General features: G+C 46.3%; 1 protein-coding gene across 1 annotated transcript in view; it reads right to left on the reverse strand.

The window, feature by feature from the left end:
• The window catches only part of snd1 (staphylococcal nuclease and tudor domain containing 1), a 150,525-nt gene that overhangs the window by 46,120 nt on the left and 82,833 nt on the right, over positions 1 to 21,572 (reverse strand). The window contains exon 17 of the mRNA XM_068717407.1: positions 11,029 to 11,217. Within this exon, the coding sequence (XP_068573508.1) occupies positions 11,029 to 11,217 (189 nt within the window). The remainder of the gene's footprint in view (positions 1 to 11,028; positions 11,218 to 21,572) is intronic.

Here is a 21,572-nt window from a genome sequence, read left to right on the forward strand (position 1 = left end):
GTCCCATTCTCTAGATTTATAGTGTTTACTGCAGGCTAACCGACCAGGAGGCTGAACACAGAAGTGGTGGACTGACCTAAATTACAAGTGGAACATTCAAGAATTTCAATCAAGAATTATCTCAAACCCGGATCTTTAGAGGGAAAAAAAAAAAAAAAAAGTGTCATGTTGGTGACAACGAGGCGACAGAGGAGGACAGGCACTGAGTTATTTCAGGTAGCTTGTCCCGCCCCGTTAATAAACCCTTCCACCCTCTGAGTTTTGACTGATGAGATGGATTAAGCCAGCCACACCTCTAATGGTCAGCCAAAGACAAACGCACAAACAGCAACACACACACACACACACACACACACACACACACACAGTCTAGTTCTTGGGGTAGTATTAATTGGCCAAATTAAGTAAAAACACAACGTATGGGTTTGAAATGATATACCAGAGTATTTAAAAACGTTTTTAAAACTGTATAAAAGGTGCTTCAGAAATTCAAATCCTGCCCAATCGCACATCTCTCCCCCGCTTCCTTTTTTTATTCATCCATCTATTCCCCTTCCCGCATGTCAACGGCTCCAAGGTTGACGGCCCATGAAGAGGGGCCCATCTATTTTCTATTAAGGGCCCAGCGGTTTCTTCGAGCTTTTAACAAACATGTTGTGAACGTCTTTCCCGCGAAACCCCCGCCAACGGCCATCCGCAGTGCGCTGGCATTTTACGACTCAACTAGGGTCACGAGAACGTATTTCAGCGCGTCGGACAGCGTGACAATCCCTGAGAGGCCACTAATAGACGCTAAAATATGAGTCGCCCAGATAAAACTTCAGCTGACGGGTATGGCCCCTCTTGCACTTGGAAGAAATGTGGCTCGTATCGTGTGTGTGTGTGTGTGTGTGTGTGTGTCTCCCCCCCCCCCCCTCCTCCTCCTGTGCTGCCTGGAGCAGGACGCCGCCAAAATTGATACGGGAAAAAAGCACAAGAATGTAGGGAAACAAAGCAGAGCCGGCCATTGTTACCCAGAGAGCATCATCAAACATCCACTGAGTTTCGTCTGTGCGCTCTTGTTGGAAATCACGCTTGGAATTAGGTGCCTTTTAGAAAGATCAGCGGACAGTAGGAGGAAAAAAAAAAAGAAAAAAAGAATTGCATCAATGAATCGATGCACTTAGCATTCTCCTAACAGAGAAAAGGCATTAGAGAGCAGGTGAGGTAAGGGGAGAATAACAAATAGGACGCCTAATTCAGGGCTTAGATTGGGAGAAAGTGGGAAAAAGGAAAGGAAGGAACTAAAAAAGGGAGCCAGAGAGAGGTTGAATGATAGCGAGTTCTCCAGGTGCTGGAGCAAAAACACATGAATGAGAGGAAAGAAAGCGCGGAGGAGAGAGAAACTCAGAAGAATGAGAGCCAGGGGAGAAGCTTGTCATGAGGCGAACAGAGGGGGGGGGGGAAATAAATAAATAAATAAATACGCAAATGCATTTAGGAGTGAATTGGCTGCTCAACCAAGACCGGTCTGCCAACGTGTGGAGGACTGAGCGTCTGTGAGCAGGTAATAAAGAGAAGCGATGAGGCTCCAAGCTGCTTCTTCAGAGTCGACCGATGGCGAATCTAGAAGACGCCGCGTTTGTTTAGTCTTAGAGTAACAACAGGCGGAAATAACGACGCATATTTAGCGAGGTGTCCGCGGGCGTCGGAGGCACACTGGCGCATGTCGTAGTCCTGTTAAGGTGACGACAGGCCGGTGGGGCAACGTCAACGAGGTCCGCTCGCCTGAACGCGGAAACTCATTAAATAGGGCGAGGTTTGAAGATCCCGACCGGCAGAGGGAGCGTTGAAATGGAGCCCTCAAGAACAAATATTTAGCATTTCATTACACAGCAGAGGAAAGCGAGGGAAATAGGGGGGGGGGGCAAGCAAGGGAGGGGCATTTCACTGCCGACCCATAATAAATGTAGTTAAGTGTGGCTCCGAGCAGGGCCCTAAAAAAAAATGTCAAAGTGTGGTTAAATGACACAACTTGCGCGTTTCTTATTTTATTTTAATTTTATTTTTTCTTACACCGGTTTCCTTCCTTCCCCTGATTATTAAACAAGGACGGTTACAGAGGACACCTGAAGCAGGGCGAAAGACGTGCGGACTTCATGTTTCCACAGCATCTGCCTGATGACGCCAAAAATAAATAAACGTCAGTTATCTGTCTGTGTGTGTGTGTGTGTGTGTGTGTGTGTGGGGGGGGGGGGGGGGGGGATGTCATCGCGGCTTGTGTCCGTAATGGATGAGCGGCGCGGCCGATGCATCATGGCGGGGGTTGTCTCTACAAACTGCTGCAAGGTTACGGGAATGTCACCAGCTCAGTTCAGTGGATTGATCAGATGCATTACACCTTTATCTAAAGAAAATATGAATAGATCAATACAGTGCTGAACCAATTAACGGCCGAGGCGGAAACAGTCCGAGGTCAAACGCTGTACGCTTGTGTTGAGACACGAGGCTCGCTGCCCGTCTTCCATTCATTCTGGTCGAGGGAGGGAGGCAGTCGGCCACAACCAGTCCTCAGCAAACCAAGTGGAAAAGTGTCTCCTTTACAGTGTCCCAGGAGGACCCGACCAGAAAAAAGGAGAACAAATAGTGTCCTTCACACTCGCTATCAGCGGAGACGGTGGAGAATTTGGGCAGAGGAAGGGGAGGGAGAGAGAGAGAGAGAGAGAGAGAGAAAGAGAGAGAGAGAAAAAAGGGAAGCCCCAAGATATAAGAGGCAAGGGACGGGGGGGAGACCTGGGGGTTTGTGTTTTTCCAGTGCGGGTGGCGGAGCTGAGCATGTGTTAATCAGCCATAATGCAACGCACTATGTCATATCACATTATGCTCTCTGCCCAGCGTTTCACCTCCTCGCACTCTTTCCAGCCCTCTCGCTCCTCCTGTGGCATCAGCCCTCCCTCCCAAGAGCTGAAGGGAATGGGTGAGGTTTTGCAGTTGGGTGTGGGGTGGTTGGGTAAGGGGTGTGTGTGTGTGTGTGTGTGTGTGTGTGTGTGTGTGTGTGTGGGGGGGGGGGGGGGGGGTTGGCCTGAGTTTTTCTGCACTGATGAACCAGGAGGCTGCCGCAAACTTGCCCCCGAGGACCTCTGCTAAGAGCCCGCAAGAATCCCGCGCATGACTGGAGAAGGGGAAGCACAAGGCCAAGGACATACGGAGAGAATGCATACGAACACATGCGCAGGATCATATGCATAACAAAGAACACACACACACACACACGCACAACTTAAAGTAAATAGACGAACGGAACGAGGACCATATGCACACTGCTGCAACGACGAAGCAGCGCGAGTGCACACAGACGAAACACTGCTAAACAAAAAGGCCTACTTCCTGTTCATATGCTCCATCAAGTAGAATATTTCATCTGCGTGTGTGTGTGTGCATGTGTGTGTGTGTGTGTGTGTGTGTGTGTGTGTGTTGCTCAGAATTGTCCTAATGTCCTTGAGGCGGGACGCATTTTTTCAGATGACATTTTCAAAGTCAGCGTGTAATCCTGCAACTCATGTAAATGTATATGCGTCAACATATCGGGGGGGGTTTTTTCAAAAGGGTTCTTGCTCATCAAAACGAGTTTGTACGCGTCAGTTCGCAGGTGACTGCCATGCGCACGGATGCACAGCTCGCTTTGTCGAGGGAGAGAACGAGGCCGGCGAAGACGGGAGGAAGAATGTTTGCATGTGTATTCACAAGACCGCAAGTGGAGCCGACAGACTGCTGAATTTGCAACTTGGAACTGGGAGGGGGGGGGGGGGGATAAAGAGGATGAAGACGGGGGAGGTTGGGGAGAGAGAGAGAGAAAGAGAGAGAGAGAGGACTGGGGGTTGGGGTGTAAATAACACACATCACTGGGTCCACTGATCTCTTTCTGTCTTTCTGTCTCTCTGCCTCAGGGCACCGAGGGTCCAGCTTGCCGTCTACAGTGTGTGTGTGTGTGTGTGTGTGTGTGTGTGTGTGTGTGTGTGTGTGTGTGTGTGTGGGGGGGGGGGGGTGTCACCGGAGTGTGCGTGTGTGCATACGTCTGTGTCTGCACATGCTCAAATTGTGTCCCGAGTAAGTGGCAGCGAGACAGTTAGAGTATGGTGTGCGTGTGTGTGTTGTGTGTGTGTGTGTGTGTGTGTGTGTGTGAGTCTGTTTGTTTGTGTGCAGACGCGTACGCGGCGCACCGACAATCCCATTGCGTAATCTTACAGCCCGTATGAAAAGAGCCTCCGTCAGCTCTTTCGACCGCAGCGTGGTAGGTGGCTCGTTTTTGGGCGCCGCGGCGCCGAGAGGAAAAAGATGAAGGCAGGAGTAAACTCACACGCGAAGATTACAGCATAGTAAACAAACGGGAGGGAGGGGGGGGGAGGGGGAGAGAAGATAAATGGAATGCAGTCTGCACACAAACGAATGCGGAGGCAAACGCCTGGGAGTTGTGCGGTGCATAACGGGGCGCACGGGTCCTCTCCATCTATTCCAGAGATGCAAGGTCTCACACGGGTCACCTCTCCCGTTGTGGCCGCCCCGCAGGCACCGATGTCCCCTCGCTGTGATCCTGCTGTCCTTTCACACTTGCCAACGAACCCGGCAACCTCCGCCCCGTTGCCCGCGTATCGACACGCCGGCGAACGGGGCCAAGCGTTCACGCGCCGAATGTGTTGATGATATTTCCAGGACGGGATAGGGACGTGTTAAAGGGGCGTCGCTCGGTACCGTCAAGCTCTTACATCACTTTAAAATAACTCTGAATCGTATTCTGCTTAAAGTCTAAGAAGACAGAAATAGCTGGTGGCACATGACGACTTGGCCAACCCGTTCTTTGCTACTTACAGTTACAAACACCGTGTTCCAGTGTGTCAAAAGAGATAATGCCCGCGTTAAATCTTCCCAACGCAAGGCGAGACGAGCAGAAATAGACGCGGCCCACGGTTGCTCGGGTGACGCGCAGGAACTTTTGGCACAGTTTTAGCCGGCCATCTGAGCAAGGGCCGAAAAATGCAAATCACCAAGAGGGATAGGGATTCTCCTGGCCCTCCATCTTCGAAATGGCTGAACTAAATGCTGCTACTGATACTGTTTAATTCTACCATTAGTTTTCTGGTATTTAAAAAAAAAAAAAAAAAAAAAGGGGCCTGTGTGTTGACACTTTAACACGGTGTGTAACTAAACCCCGTGATTAAAGAAACGATACTCGTAAAGAGTGAAAGAGAGCGTTTATTGTTCCGTCCTGTAATTTACAGATAGATAACATGGGTCATGTGACATCAGTTAACTTGAATTGGCAGTTTTTAAATTCTGTTGTGCTTGCTGAAAGTCTTCAGAATACATTTTTTAGGCCTCTTCACTGGAGGAAAACGCGGTCAGAACAACAAAGGAAGTCCAAGTTTACCAAATCAAGAGACTTGGAGCTTCTTTTTTCTTTCACCCGAAGTTTGCTCATTTAAAGACGAACAACAGACTGTTCTGAGTGTCTTCCACAAAGGAAACGAGGGAACGCAAAACAAGCTGAGCTCGCTGTGACCCTGGAAATATAACCAAAGCTGCAAAGATATATTACATTATGCTAAGTTAAGCATTTCTCATTACCCAGTTCCAGCCTACGGGGCACGGTGTGTTGTGCACAAAGAAGCCGAGAGAACAAATAGATAAATTCTGTTTTTAGGTATGTGTTATCAAAAGACATATCTCTCTGTTATTACCTGACACATTCTACAAAGGGAGGTCGCTTTCATCTACCTATAGGCCTTATAATATTAATATTAAAAAAAATGACCAAGTCTTCTCCTCAATCCTTTCTAAAGCAGCTGGGACATTTCATTCCAGTTTCCTCCCAAAGAGACCCGGACAAGTATCCCGCCTGGTCATTACTTGAATACCAATTCATTTGAAGCCTCCGTAGATGAGCTACTTTAATAATAATAATCCACAGCATTTTATTTTTATTTTTCCCATGATATTGCCTTGTGACTGCCACCTGGTTATTTCACTAAGGGAGGCCAAGAAAAATCGTAAGGAAAAGAGAGAAGAAAAAAAAATAAGAAGACTGCAACCCAGAAAGCATTTCAATGGCTTCGGGGCTTAGGAAAGCACTGAGCATGGTATTAATAGCGAAGGGACCGTCATCCATGGAAAACGAGAAAGGCTGCTTGTATGTAATTCTAGGTTGACTATTTACAGAAGACGGAGAACGGGCCTACGGAACAGAAAGTGGCCTTTGATCGTATGAATCACGTTCCTCGGGACGGAACGCCAAACCACGGCTAATCCTCGAGTGAGACCAAACGTCCTCCTGCGTGAACTCAAAGACACGAGCCCAATTATCTGGACTCGTCCACAGCGTGTTCCTGTTTGCCCAGGTGTGGGATGTGCTGACTGGTGAGGACAAGGGAGATGTTGCTTTTTTTTTTTTTTTTTCCTTCCTTTGGTTAGATGGCGAGAGAGCGAGCCAGAGGCAACTGAAGTGAATTAAACGCAGCGTACCGATAATCGGACTTGCTTACAATGCTAGTCGGCGCCAATCGACGGCAAATCAAAAAGTGCTGCGATTTGCTTCGGGGCACAAAAAAAGAAAACGGTCGGTCTGATCCGTGCGTCGACGCAGACTTGTGATCGGGCCCCTCGGGCAAAGTGACAGGCAAGTCGGCTGAACTTGCAACTCTGGATTCCACCCAAAAGGGGAAAAAAAAAAAAAAGCTGAAACACGATTATGTACTTCAATCATGCTCCGCCAAGGACACGTCACCCGGATCAATGTCACAACGATGCCGCTTCCAGAACTTTGACGAGTGTCTTTGATGGACGGGTGGAGTATAAGGAACAAGCAGCAGCGCGGGGTCCTCCTGGGTTTATGCTTCCAAGGGATTTTTTTTTTTTCTTCTCTCCTCTCAAAAAGGGTACAAGTCATTCAGCTGCCTAACTCGCACTGACCACAATCCAGGCCAAAGAAGGAACTGTCCTCCACCATGCAAAAAAAAAACCCTAAAAAAAACAAACTGGAAGGCAGCTGAGGGGAACAAGGGCACGACACAGGGCATCTGAGAAGACATTAATCCGGTTAATAAGGAGGCATTCAGAGATGATTAGTTGAACGAGCAGTGGAAAAAAAAAGAAAAAAAAGAAAGAGAAGGGGGGGGGGGGGGGGGGGGGTGAGACAGTGGTCTGAAGGAAAAGGGGGCGGGGCAGTGATGAAAGGAACAGAGTCCCGTGACATGATCTGTCTTTAACAGGGGTCGTCAGATCCTCTTTCTTTCGCCATTCACTCCCTTTTTCCCATCTTCCTCTCTTCCACACCGAGACCCGTCGGAGTGCGTTAATCTCCTTCAATTTTGGGTAATTACAGGGTAAAAAAAAAAACAACAGAAACAGCTCAACAGAAAAAAAAAAAGCACATTCTGGTTATTATTGAGGGCCCATTGTTGACTCCCCTGTTCATAATTGGGCCGTTGCGATTACGAGCATGTTTTCCTTCTTCTGTCTGGTAACGGCTATTAGGTTCAACATCGGAGGACGGATAAAAGCTCCGACTCGCAGAGGCTTCCCCTCTCATTACACCAACCGCCTCGTTCCATTTCATTTACAACATTTTCAAGAGAACGCCTCAAACCGAATATTGACAGGCCACAGCTGATGGGAAACCTAAACGAAAGCTACGGCGAGAGTCTCTGCAGTCAAAAAAAAAAGAAGAAGGGAAAAAAAAAAAAAAAAAAAAGCCCGCCTCCCTACACACTTTGAGCCAAACTGCTGCTATCTTGTCAAAATGTATTTTATTCAGCTGCAGCATGGGAATACTGGAATATCATACGAGTCGCTGCAATGACTCGTCTCATATCACAAAGACAGAATGCAGTGTGTGTGTGTGTGTGTGGGGGGGGGTGTTTCTCGTGTTTGCAGAGTTGCCTGGTAAGCAAGAATTTGTTTTTCTACCCCTAGGAGCATCCATATACACACACACACACACACACACACACACACACACACAAGAATGCTTTGCTAAAAAAAAAAAAACACAGCCAGGAGATTTAAGAAGAGGGCATGAGCGGCGCTCGGCAACAACCTCCTCATTGTGAAAAGAACTAGAAACAAGTTACCGCCGCGTCTGTCAGGTTCTGTGTTGTAGCCGAGTCGTGTTAACTTGGGCGCCGAGAGCACAACAATGGGTTTCTGACGGGGCGACACACTTTAGAGAGATTTATGTAAACAATAGCTTAGCTATAAATAAACGTAATGGGGGAACAGAATTAGGCCTACGACTTGAGCCTTCAGCACGCGTTTGCTGCGAGGACCGTTACTAAATATTGTTTTTTTTTTTCCGAGAGATGCTGATGCGCGAGATTAAAATCTGCTGAGCGCTGGGAAAAAAAACGGCTCCTCTTCAAACCCTTCGGAAGGCTTCATTTAGAACACAATCACTTTGTCCCATTGGTCTCATTGGAGCTAAAAACTCATATTCACTTAAGTCACTCGACTCTAAGCAGTTTTGGTTCAGGATGCTCCTGCAGAAAGGCCCGATCCCTGTTGTTGCGCTGGGTCCCTGCTGGACCACCGACGCAAAGTTTTCTTTAATGAGTGAGTGCGTGCGCGTACACACACACACACACACACACACACACACACACACACCCTCTGAGTCCACTTCATTACGACAGCCTTGTTTTCTTGTAGGGACGCCTGACACAGCAGTACCACTGATGTCTTCCATATCCACAGCCGTAGGGCCAGTAAAGAGAGGCCGACGAGAATAGAGGAAGAACGGGAGGGGGGGGGGGGGGGGGAAGATGCGATCTGCCCTACCTAGCCTCAGCATCCTACACACAGACAAAGACCAACCGATGACTTCAAAAGAGAAAGACAGGGGGGGGGGGGGGGGGGAGAAAAAATTCCAAGCGCTCAGCTTTTCTCGAGATGGTCTCTACGGGTTAATTAGAACAGCGAGTCCCACCTCATCTGCCTTCAAGTTGCATACGATGCATTCACACGCACATACAAGCACCTCGCCTGTGCTCCGTTAGCACATCTCTCTCTCTCTCTCTCTCTCTCTCTCTCACACCACACAAACATGTCGGGCTGTGGTTGATGTGGGCACCGGGTGCCCGTGGCGAACTAGCATCGAACATAATCAGCGTCCGTCTGGTGCGCATGGTGCGTGGTGTGTGGTGCGTGGGCCCCCCCCCCCCGCGCGCACCTCGGGTTAGCTCAAGTCAGAACCTTGTGGTGGAAGTCCGTCTGCCTCAACGCCGGTAAGGGGGTCAGAAATCAGGGGAGGGGTGGGTGGGGGGTGGATTGGCATCAGATGTGTCTGGAACGCGGCGTCTCTCGCTGCGGTCAGATTTCACACGCCGGGGTCGCTGTGCTCACATCGCTGGCAAGAATGTTCTATTTTATTTTATTTTTTTTGTAAACCCAGGCAATGTGTTCACCTGCGCACCGCTCTGAACATCAGTAGTGTTCTCTTTCACCACTTTGGAAAAAAAAAAAAAAAAAAAAAGAAGGAAAATACAGATGGAGAGCAGGGAGGCCAATAGCAAGATAGGAAAGTATTATAACTAGTGTTGTCAAAAGTATTGATTCTAAATATTTGGAACATTTCCCGGGACTTTTTTTTTTTTTTGAAGCGTCATCAACATTTAAACTATACAACCAATGTGTTCATGATTACATTGTTTACTAGAGCGCACAAGTGTAAAGTTACCGATAGAAATAGCCTCTTCATTGTGCTCTTAAAGTGCGTGACATCGATACATTTAACTTTTAAATATACAACGTTTTCTTCTGGGGGAGCATCCACCCAACACGGCCTCACAAACTCCACTGGCCTTGTTCTGTTCATCCTTCCTTCAAAATCTAACATTTTATGCTCTCAACGTCACGTCGGTTTTCCCCTGCGGTATCCAAAAATCAATATTTTTCAAGGTATTATATCAAAGTTAGAATATTCCAGTATGGTGACACGACACAAGTAGGGAGCACACTAACTATGAACATGACAGATTAAAGAGAAGTGGGAAAAAAAAAAAAGAAAAAAAAAGAACACGGCCCACATCTTGGCTCTGGCAATGCATCACGTTTATACGGGGAGAAGAGGCATTTGTGTCTCCTTAAGGACCCGAATAGGGAGCAGTGAGTGGACGAGAGCGAATGGGAGAGAGGCTCAAATAAATACGTTACAGAGATAGAGAGAAAGAGGACGGGGGGGGGGGGGGGGGGGGGGGGGGTTATGACAGCTGGCCGGGGCGCTTCATGCATCTGGCAGGGGTGACTCATGGAGCCATGATGAAGATTCGGGGATGAGATCAGGATCAGTGTGAGAGACGCGTCCATCCATCAAAGGACTCCCATTGAGGGAAGGTAAGCCGCAATGATAACGGGGGAAATATGTGGCTATTCCCCCCCCCCCCCCCCCCCGGTGGAGCGTCTAAAAAGGTATCGCCTGCATGCTATTAATGCACAACCTGTTTGTTCCTCACGATTCAATGGGGCGCTAGATATTTCACCTTCGTATGGATGAAAAGAAAAGAAAAAGCTCAGTTCTGTCTTAATGGAAGTTAAAGGTCGCAGCACCACCCGTCTTAATTGGCTGTCAGGCTGATGGGGGGGGTGGGGCAGCGCGTGGAAGTTTCCAAGCGACGGTAAAAGTTGCCGTCGAGGGAACAGCCGGTTGTTGCCAAAGGGAGCGTCTTGTTGCCGAGCCCCTGGGAGAATGGGTTTGTTTGTTCACGGATCGGAACACAGAGAGCTTCATGTTTCCTCCCCTCGGTTCTGATCCTCATTCCTGTCGACTGCATCTTTACCGCTACTAATGAACCGCTAACACACACACACACACACACACACACACACACTGATGTTGAAGGTGTCCATCCTGATCTGGTAAGGCCTGTGCTGGATGATGACACTATGACCGACATGCATCTTGAGCCTTAACCTTTTCGAAATATCACAAAATTCATTGTGGTAAACTAAATGAATGGAGGTGCTTCTTTGTGTCTTTTGGGAGTGCGGTGAGACGAGTCCTACCTTCTCTTTCCTCTCTCGGCACGCCTCCTCTGCTGAGACCAAGGTTTTGTAGTAGGCGCTGCGCTCTGCCGTGAAGTGGACCTTGGACAGAGCGCTTTCCACCAGCGCGACCGACAGATTCAGGCCCTCGATGTGCAGCCAGCCGATGAAGTTCCCCGCTTTGTCCATGCTCTCCACTTCGACCTCCACCTGGAACAGAACAGGAAGGAGAAGGGGGGGGGCAGGTTAGTGTTCTGTGCTCCAAGATTACAGCAATGGTGAGACCGTGGGGTGGGGGGGTGGGGGTCCTGTGAGGAGACACCACTGATTTTAAATAGAGCCATCAATGGAGGTATCGATTCGTTCGCGCACGCACACGCACACACACACACACACACACACACACACACACACACCTTGTCCCGTTCCTTTGTTGTGGAGTTTTCAATAGGAGCAACTTCTGTATCAGTTTGCAAACCCTAAATCTCTCACCGGTAGAAGCCCCAAAGGTCTGCACAAACAGTACGAGTGGCTTTAATATAGTGTCGGGTATGCACTTCAACATTAATTAAAGACTCTAAATATTGCCATCCAACTTTTTTTTTGGTTTTGTTTTTGTCGTGTAAATCATTTGCAATTAGTGACAGCGAAGTTGCAATTCCCCGACGTCAACAAATGAGGGCAGTGAAAATCGCTAACCCTGCTGACAAAGTCGGAAAGATCTCCCAACATCTCCCACGATGGACCAGAACCAAATTCTGCCTATTCAGGCTAATTATCTATTCATTACATTTTGTTTCATAAGTGATGGACGACCGGGGGAAAAGAAAAATCAATCGATTTCTTCTTCTTTTTTTTTTTTTTTTTCTTCATCCTACTCTAAAGCCTCAGTCAGCGGGAAAGTGAGAGGGCAGGTGTGCGGAGGAGATAGGGAGAAGTCAAGCGATTAAGACTCGGGCTGCTTAGCCCTTCAGCCACAAGGGAAATCTGAGGGGAATTAAGTTTGTAAACTGCTCGGCCTTGTTCTCAACTAAAGTAAAACGCTTCCATTAACGAATGCATAATCTGCTCTTTTATTAAGCTCAAAACTGACAACCTCGGCATATAGCAGCGACATGCATACAGTTCATCAACGCCTCACTGAATAAAACAAAATGTCTCTTATTTGTATCTCAAAGTAGACATCGAGTGGGTTTTATTCTACTATAGTGTTGATAATAATGAATGTGCTCGTCTAACATGTACTGTAAAGACTGAATTACAACAGAGCAGCTATAGGACGTTGGTCTCCCCCGATACAATCTAAGTTCACTCATACCTCATCTGCCTCCGTTTAATCTGCTTTTTTTCTTCTTTTTTTTTTCCTTGCCCTCCTTCTCCGCTATCTCAGACACTCACCCCATTTTATCTCTCTTTGTCTCTAAGTGCAGAAGCGGTTACGTAACGAGGCTATTACAGCAGCACTGGTCCTCCGAGCGCCCGAATGTCAAAATGGGCGAGTGCTGGAAGAAGAAAAAAGAAAAAAAAAAAAAAAAGGGCTAGCATGGCTAGAACCTACTTAACTGTCACCAACTGCCACGAAGGCAGCAAATCGGGGGAAAAAAAACCAACAACAATAAAACAACACTGACAGCCAAAACACAACGCTCACACTCTAGCGGATAAATGGCGATATGGAGGGGGAATGAAAAAAAAGCTCCACCGCCGGACTAAAACAAGGTGTTTTTATGCCATAATGAGAACAATAAAGAATCTTTCAATCCTTGAGAAGAATAAAGCCTGAAAGCTCCTGTAACCATTATGACCATGAACAACAAAAAGGGAGGGGGGGGGGAGGAGGGGGGAGATACAAACATCATTTAAGGTGCCGTTGTAGAATGAGTGGAAGACTATCGACCTCTGATCGGCAGGTGAGGTCTAATAAACGTTCATCAGCTGAAGTAGTTTAATCACGGTTCAGAGGGGGAAATCACACACTCAGACGTCCCATTTGCCTGTTTGCTTTCCATACGGCTGATGATTTACAGTCCTCCTGTGAAAGCTCTCCACATCGCTCCACGGAGAGTTCGGTGAGGATGCAGGAAGCTACCTCGAGGTCAAGGAGTCTCTCTCTCTCTCTCTCTCTCTCTCTCTCTCTCTCTCTCTCTCTCTCTCTCTCTCTGAAAATAGAAGTGTCCTGTAACAACTAGATAAATGTGATGAATGTAACGACCACGTGGAGAAATCACACAGCAGGACAAGGCGCATCAATCACGCTTTTCATGGGGTCAGATGTAAACATGTGACACGCAGAGATGACGAGATGACGAGAGAGAGAGAGAGAGAGAGAGAGAGAGAGAGATTGAGAGAGAGAGAGAGAGAGAGATACGCTGAGGGGAGGGAGAGCGGTTTAAGGTAGAATGTTGGCAACAAAGATGTGTTTCATGATCATTATAAAACGTTTTCCTTACTGCCAACCATAACGAAAGAAAATTAGCCTATGACTAGAGGGGTGTACACAGTATTTATAACACACACACACACACACACACACACACACACACACACACACACACACACACACACACACACCTATCTGTGAAAGAACTTTCTGTGTTGCATTACACCAACAAATCAAGAAAAGCCAAGCAAGCATTTCAGCTCAGCCAATTAGTCATTCGATCCAAAACAAGTGGCATCTGTTGTCATATTTATCTTCATAGGATAGCGCCATAGACTGAAGTCAAGAATGATATGCAAATGATAACCCTTGGGTGGGCCAATATCTTGAAAGCGTCATTAAATAAAACGAAGCTGGCGTTCCACCAGGCAGCGGGGAAGAGATGAGACGCGCTAATAGAAGGGTCAAATGGGAAATTAAGGAGGAGCGCGTGAATTCATAAAAAAAAATAAAAAATAAAAAAAGAGTGGAGCCCAATGTTCCGCTGGCAGATGGAGATCAACTCGGAGAGGCTTTAGACTCACGGCAGGATTGCAGCGTGTTGGTACAATATGCTGCACTTAATTGGAAAAATGGATCGACAACAGCTCGTTTATCCAGTGAGCAACCATTGCCAATAATGACAACTTAATGATTCCTAATCTGCTTTAAGGCGGTTTAATTATTTGTTTGATACGCTTGTTTTATACATATTTTTAAAACAATACTTTTATCAATTATTCTGCGCTTCTTGAGCTTTTATTGTATTTAATTTACAGTATTTTGGGTTTTACATTATTTTTTAAATACATCTGTTAAGTTTATTTATTTCTTTATTATTTTTCCATTAAATGATTACTCAATAGAAATAATCAATAGAACCATCTATAATTTAAAAAATACATAAATAATAGAAATATATATATATATTCAAATAATATTTTAAGGATCATAGCAACCCATGAAGAACTGCTACAGTGCAAACATCATTCCCATCTATGCTTCCCTACTTTGCGTGAAGACAGAGTGCCGCAGCAGACACACACACACACACACACACACACACACACACACACACACACACACACAAAATTTTGAGTTCCTCATCCATTTAAAGTAAATAGCTTGGGTTACAACGTGGAGAGGACAGGTGAGGCGGAGTGGAAACTGCTTTGAGTAGAGCCCAGATGGTTCCCAGCGGAGGCTTCCTCCGAGCCAAAATGGCTCCCGCCGGAACACAAATGGGCTCTGGTAATCTCATAAACGCTGGGATTGTGTCGACACGGTGGACGGGATAGAGGAAAAGGCAAAATACGAACACACACACACACACACACACACACACACACACACACACACACACACACACACACACACACACACACACACACACACACACACACACACACACACACACAGCCACACAGCCATGCAGGTGTGCGTGCACATACACATGTGCAGTCATTCTCAACTACAAAAGACAAAGCCATTGAAGTGAAACCTGGCCCGAGGGCACGTTTGAAAACTGCAGCAGATTTAATTCACTTAGCCGTTTGAAAGTGGAAAAAAAAAAAAAAACATAAAAAAAAAAAAAAAAAGACTGCGGTAGGTGACACATCATGTCAGAGCCAAAACCTGCACTAAAAGAAAATGAAAGAACACCGACGGGTTGGCAAGCGATAGGGTTTTTATATTTTTATCACCACATCCAAACAAAACTAATTTTGAATACCTGGAGGGGGGGGGGGGGGGCGTAATAACCAGAAGGTTAAGGAGAGCAGCCTGAGTCCAAGAATCCATGAGGTCGAACCCGGCACACAGGTCACAAGCTCAACTCAAGTATTGCTTCATGCATACATTACGTGCGATATGCATTCTCTCATCGCAGGGTCTATACATAACGCAAAGAGGAGATCAATCTGTCACGCAGCGCTTTCAATCATCACTCACGGCAACTCTTTAAAATCCAAGTTTTACTGCATATTCCAATTACCGAGATCACGGCCATTCGCCATCGAGATTTAAGTTCGCACGTGTCAAATTACCAGTCGTGGTCGTAAAAGTCTAAAAAGGCAGAGACGAGGGGGGCAAACATAGCATTTGTTAATGCCAGTTTATTCCAGGGCTGCCGGCTCGTGAGGGAGGGAGTGAGGGAAAAGAGTGTGTGTGTGTGTGTGTGTGTGTGTGTGTGTGTGTGTGTGTGTGTGTGTGTGTGTGCGCGTGTTTGCTTGTCAAAAGAGGGCCCTGCAAAACGTGCAGATGCAAGCGGCGAACACCAGGAAAAAGCGAGGCTTTGGCATGTCTTCATTCATTCTCATTAAGCAACACGGAGGCTTTTATGGCTGCTCTTCTCCGCCACTTAGCTTTGGCTCTCTCAAATCTTTGTGCGTCCGCGTGTATAAAATCAAATCAAAGCGAAAAAAAAAAATCAATAGTTTTTAAGTAGCGAGTTAAATGATGTAGGGGACAATATTTATGTGGGGGGTTTGCGATTGCCTAAAGAGTATTTGAGTATTAAGGGGTTTAGCGTTGGTCACATTAATAAATGTGGGTATAAATGATACCGTACGTCAGCACACTCGTGCCGATATGAGACGGTAAAAAGACAAAATAACTAACTGCAAATGGAGAGAGTGCCGTCATCAGTGTTTTTATTCCTCTCCGTCTCCCGTCGTCGCCGTGACTCAGAGGAAAAACAAATGCGACAGGCGGGACAGACGGAAAGTCACACACACACACACACACACACACACACACACACACACACACACACACACACACACACACACACACACACACACACACACACACACACACACACACACACAGAGAGAGAGAAATGAAAGAAAAAGAAAGAAGACTCGAGTCACTCCCACCTACAGCCCTTTGCTCATCCAGCAGAATAAGCCATTCATCAACTTGAGCCTTGGAGAAGATTGAGGGAGTGATGTGGAGGTGTGTGTGTGTGTGTGTGTGTGTGTGTGTGTGCGCTGGGGCAAAGGGATCAAACCTCCTCTAAGCAATGAGTGATCCTAAGCCCTAGATTGGAGGTGCAAAGTGGGGAGAAAGAGGAAAAATGGAGAGCAATCAGATAATCGCTATACCTTAACTCATATGCCTGGCCTTCCCTTTTCACTTTAAAAAAAAAAAAAAAAATCAATGGCTCCGGACACTTGATTCAGAGTCATGAATGTTGCATGAAGAAGACAGTTTGTCCTTATCATGGGCACATGTGGATTTAAGTAGAAAAAAGCTGAGCACCGACGGCTCCGCCTCACTGCTTTAAGACCAGTCTTGTGTGAAAACTCCATTTAGGGGAACGAACGGTCCCCCGTCCTACAAAAGACCAACATCTCTCAATACTGCCCCTCATGCTGCCTTATATGGATTTTTTTTTTTTTTTTTCTTTTTCTAAGTGGACACACAGAGCTCCTTCTAAATGATACATATGAACCCTCGAGCAAGACGTACATCCACAACTCAGATTTCAACCAAAAAAATCAATACCTCTGGAAGGTGTTCCTGTTGGGCGGCGATAATTAATCACAGCTAAATTGAAAACTGAATGAGACTGTCCAGGGTCGACGTAGGAGCGGGGGGGGGGGGGGGGGTAAAATAAATAAACAGATAACTACTACTAAGCAATAAATACACTATTAGTGTGACAGAGTAGCTACGAGCCATGACAGCTACGTAAAAGGGAACTCGCTTACGTGTGTGTGTGTGTGTGTGTGTGTGTGTGTGTGTGTGTGTGTGTGTACCGATAGGTGTGTAATTGTTCGCCAGAGAGCAGGAACAACATCTCAGTAGCACTGTCACTGTTTTGTGAGGGCACTGACAGCGTGGACAGCGCTAACCAGAGAGAAACAGAGGCAGCGTCCTAATGTGTGTGTGTGTGTGTGTGTGTGTGTGTGTGTGTGTGTGTGTGTGTGTGTGTGTGTGTGTGTGTGTGTGGTAATCCTTGCTCGCAGTAAAGGGGAAAGATAAGAAAAATGACAAGCTGCTGAAAGTCGGTGTTCTAACACCCTGAAGCTGTTTACATAGAAGTGCTGTCACTCGGTTAAAAGACGCGCGGCGTGTCACCCTCTGAAAAATCTTCCCACAGTCCATTATCTATAATGCATGTCCATTACTAAGGTCCATAAACTGCTGTTAATGGAACATATTAGTAGTCAGGGAACGGGGTCGTATGCTAAGTCCCTTAAAATAAACAGCAGCGATTCAAATATAGGCACTTTTTTTTTTTTTTTTTTTTAGGTGTCGTTACCCTGAAGGCCTCCTGGTAAAGAGACCTAAAACTAACAAAAGGCCGGTCTTTCTTAAGCGCTATATTTGCTAAGTATATATATCGCATGAGTATGGAATGGCTAAATGTGTTGGCATGTCGCTGTGGTAGAAGTCGACAGAGGAAAGGGCCGATAAGTACCGGAACGTAATCTATGAGTATAGAATCCTTTTGTCTAAAGAAAGAGAACGGGAGAGGGAGACACAGACGAATAAATGAATGAATTTAACAAACCGCTATTGATCCCTTAATGGCGCAGATCAGCCAGGGATGTAAATAGCGTGTTAATGGGGCCTGTAATTAAAAAAGAAAAAGAAAATCTTCACACGCAGAGAACAGACGCAGCCAGTAAAGAAAGGTGGGCTGGGAATCTGATGACTCGTGAAGCCCCCCACTGCAAAAAAACCCCAAAAAATACGACCAGAGAGGGTGAAAGAGGTGACTAACCATGGAACAGTCGGTAAAAATAAAAGGAAGAGAATAGTCTACTGGAATTAAAATGTTTGGTTAGCAATGAGATATCACAAAACATATTCTAAAAACCTGCAGGATACGGACTACAATATCAGCAACCCAAGGCCGGTGGGACCTTTAGAATGAAATGAGGTTGGGAGGTGAAGCTTCCCTGTTTGCCGTCCTAAGTCTGTAGGACTCCTCTGTGTGTGTGTGTGTGTGTGTGTGTGTGTGTGTGTGTGTGTGTGTGTGTGTGTGTGTGTGTGTGTGTGTGTGTGTGTGTGTGTGTGTGTGTGTGTGTGTGTGTGTGTTATTGACCGTCCCGGCTTTGGCAATCTAGCAGTGCAGCTAAGCTCCAGGCCAAGAGCCAAACCTCTGGCACCGATTCCAAACCGGGTTGGTTCATTAACTGCCGGACGACGGAGTCAGGACAGACTGCTATTTGTCAGATGTTGATCAGCCTAAGCCTGGGAAGGGGCGGTTGTGAAATGTCCTGGTAAAACCACGCTAAATTACTTCCAAGCAAGTGTCTCCGAATGTCCCAAAACAAGAGGGATGAGCGGTTAAAGTTGTCAAAACTAAAAAGGAGTAAAACTGAGAGGGTTTGTGTGAACCTGAGCATCAAACAACTGTTAGCACTATACTTTACCTTCAGCAATTTAGCATTAATAAGCAGCATTCAAAATCCCATAGATTAATACACTGTTTATCTATAAACGTATGTTCACAAATACAGTAAAAAAACACTTGTATCTGCTTATAACGGCATTATAGTGTGTAATAAAGGGTTTATTTAATATTTATATACTGCTCATGAATGCTTAATAGGGGGGATTTGTTGCAACAAACAACATTCCATTGTGCAAGAGCAACACAGGTGGGAATAAAAGACATTTCACGTTAAAAGTGAAAAAAAAGAAACTGTCCCATTTACGGCATGGTGGAAGGTAAGCGTTGGCCTCAGCTCAGCAGGATGCTGCCGTTCACGCTGCTGACTGCAGAGCCGAAGTGCGTCTCAATCTGGCTGTCCAAACAAGTCGGTGGCAGAGGGACACTTCCTCACACACCAACAGTCTGCAGTCGCAGCGAGGAAAAACAAATCTTCCGCTGGCGCTGCAGCAGACCAACTACGGCGCCCTCCAGTCCCGCACAATTTGAGTGCTTCATCCCCGTCTGTCCACCTCTTCCTGGAGTAAACGGTCCATCTTTTGAAATTTGGGGAGAGGACGTTGAAGCTGGCTTGCTTGGCTGTGACACAAAAGTCAAGCTTCTTTCTGGGAAAAGCTTCAATATCACGTTGGAATTAGATACAAACACTTTTTTTTTTTTAAAGACTCGGACCTGCTGATTATGATTTCATTTATTTCTAAGAACTATTATTGCCAGATACAAAAAAAAAAAAATGGTGTTCATAATAACACATTGACTATTAGATACAATTATCTCCAAAGTTACAGGATCTGTCTCTCACTCCAACAAATCTTAAAGTTATTCCAAATATTTTTAAGGTTGTTGCTTGGCTTATTTTACAAATTGCGAGCTTTCCGTCTTCTTCACTCATGCGGAAGAAGAACTTCTACACCAATGGCATGGTGTGTGTGTGGTTAACGTGTGCTGTGGCTGCCACTGTGTGCAACGTATAAAGTGTGTGTGTGTGTGTGTGTGTGTGTGTGTGTGTGTGTGTGTGTGTGTGTGTGTGTGTGTGTGTGTGTGTGTGGCTGTGATGTTACCGTTATGTAAGACGATCATGCCGCTGTGTGTAAATTTGTAAATTTGTAAATTTGAAAATCCGATACACGAGACTGTTCGGCACGTCGCCGGTCGAGGATTGATCAGCAATCGATCGGTGCACCTCTTTCAGGAGTTTAAGAGTTTTTGACCAATTTCCAGTTAAAAGGTTGGCGTCAATGGAACAACAGCATGCACACTGGACAGGAATGTGTTTGAGAAGGTGTCAACGTGTGTCGAGACACTCTCAGGGTGATCAATGTGACTCAGGGGGTCCAATACATCACTGTCAGTTGAAAAAAAAAAAAAAAAAAAAAAAAGTCCAACGGCTTCTCTAATGGCCAGGGGTCATTAACGGTCAGGCAAACAAGCATGATCTCCACCAGCACACCTGCCCGATTCACATTAATGAGCTTTTCCTTTTACCGATAGATAATTGACGTTTTGCCTGCATAACCGTTCCGACGGGGCAGGTGGATGAAGGGAAGTCGGTGGGGAGGGTTAAAAAGGGAAAGAGATGGAGACGCGAGCGAAAGCCAGCTGAATAAGCCAGACGCGCCTCCAGTTAAATGCAGGCGGTGGACGACATGATCTGGCGTTGTTACCCGCTAGTCCTATTGAATCTGTGGTTGCAGCCCGGCCTCACTCGCCTTTCAAGCTGAGATCAAACCATGTCTCCATGCGTCACAGGGGGGAATTGTCGAGAAAACCGGGAAAAGAAATGCTAACAGCAGAAATGGAAAAGACATTAGCTGTTATTTCTTAGTAAGAGTTAATATGTTGACACAGGGTACATTGGGCAATCTTCAACTAACACAAGATGAGTCTGCATGGTCTGAATTCAGATTCAGCTTATACAGGATTTTTTTTTTATCTTGAGTGAGCAAATTCAAGAGTTAAGATCGGTTGTCTGATTTCACACCCCACAGAAAACTTTCAATCTCAGTCTTCACTGCAATTTGTGGAGCCAATCATCCTTCAGCCTTACCTCAGAAAAAATAAATAAATAATAACAATTCAAGCTACACACAAGTGAGGAAAGCCAACAGCGACAGAGACACACAGGGAGAGCTTTCATTCAAAAGAGGGGCTTTGAAAGACGTATGAAGCTTTCACAGAAAAGCAGTCGCGGCAAAGACGCAGAGAGGAAAAGCAGAGGTCAATAGTGAGTCGATCACAGCGGTTGTCCTCTGCGAATGACCTCCAGTAGACTACCAAACTAAAGCAATAAATTATGGAGAGATCTCCTGCCGGGGGGGGGGGGGGGGGGGGTTTCAGGCCCGCGCCAGGCATTTTAAGTGGCATATTGTCAAAACAAATTTGTCCCTTTGCTAGTGACACACAATCTGAAACAACTGAAATGACTTTGCATCCTTTTATCATCTGCTGGCCGGTTTGTTTCGGGAGGTGCGTGGAGTGCGAGGACTATCCATTAAAGTCAATGAGCTGGTGAATTTAACCATTATCCCCTCGGATTGCAGCTTGAAATGTATTTTCGGCATTGATCAGACACAGTTGTAGCCCATTAAAAAGTACACACAAACAAGGTCACGTTGAATCGTACAAAAAGGAAATTGACTCGGGCTGGAAGCTGCAGGCCAGTATGATGCTCACTGACCTTTGTGAACCCCCCCCCCCCCCCCCCCCCCAACAACACACCATAGGGGTTTGACAAGCACC

This window comes from Cebidichthys violaceus, unplaced genomic scaffold, assembly GCF_023349555.1.
Source record: "Cebidichthys violaceus isolate CVI_PGR_0920_01 unplaced genomic scaffold, fCebVio1.0.p SCAF_21, whole genome shotgun sequence".
Classification (NCBI taxonomy): Eukaryota; Metazoa; Chordata; class Actinopteri; order Perciformes; family Stichaeidae; genus Cebidichthys; species Cebidichthys violaceus.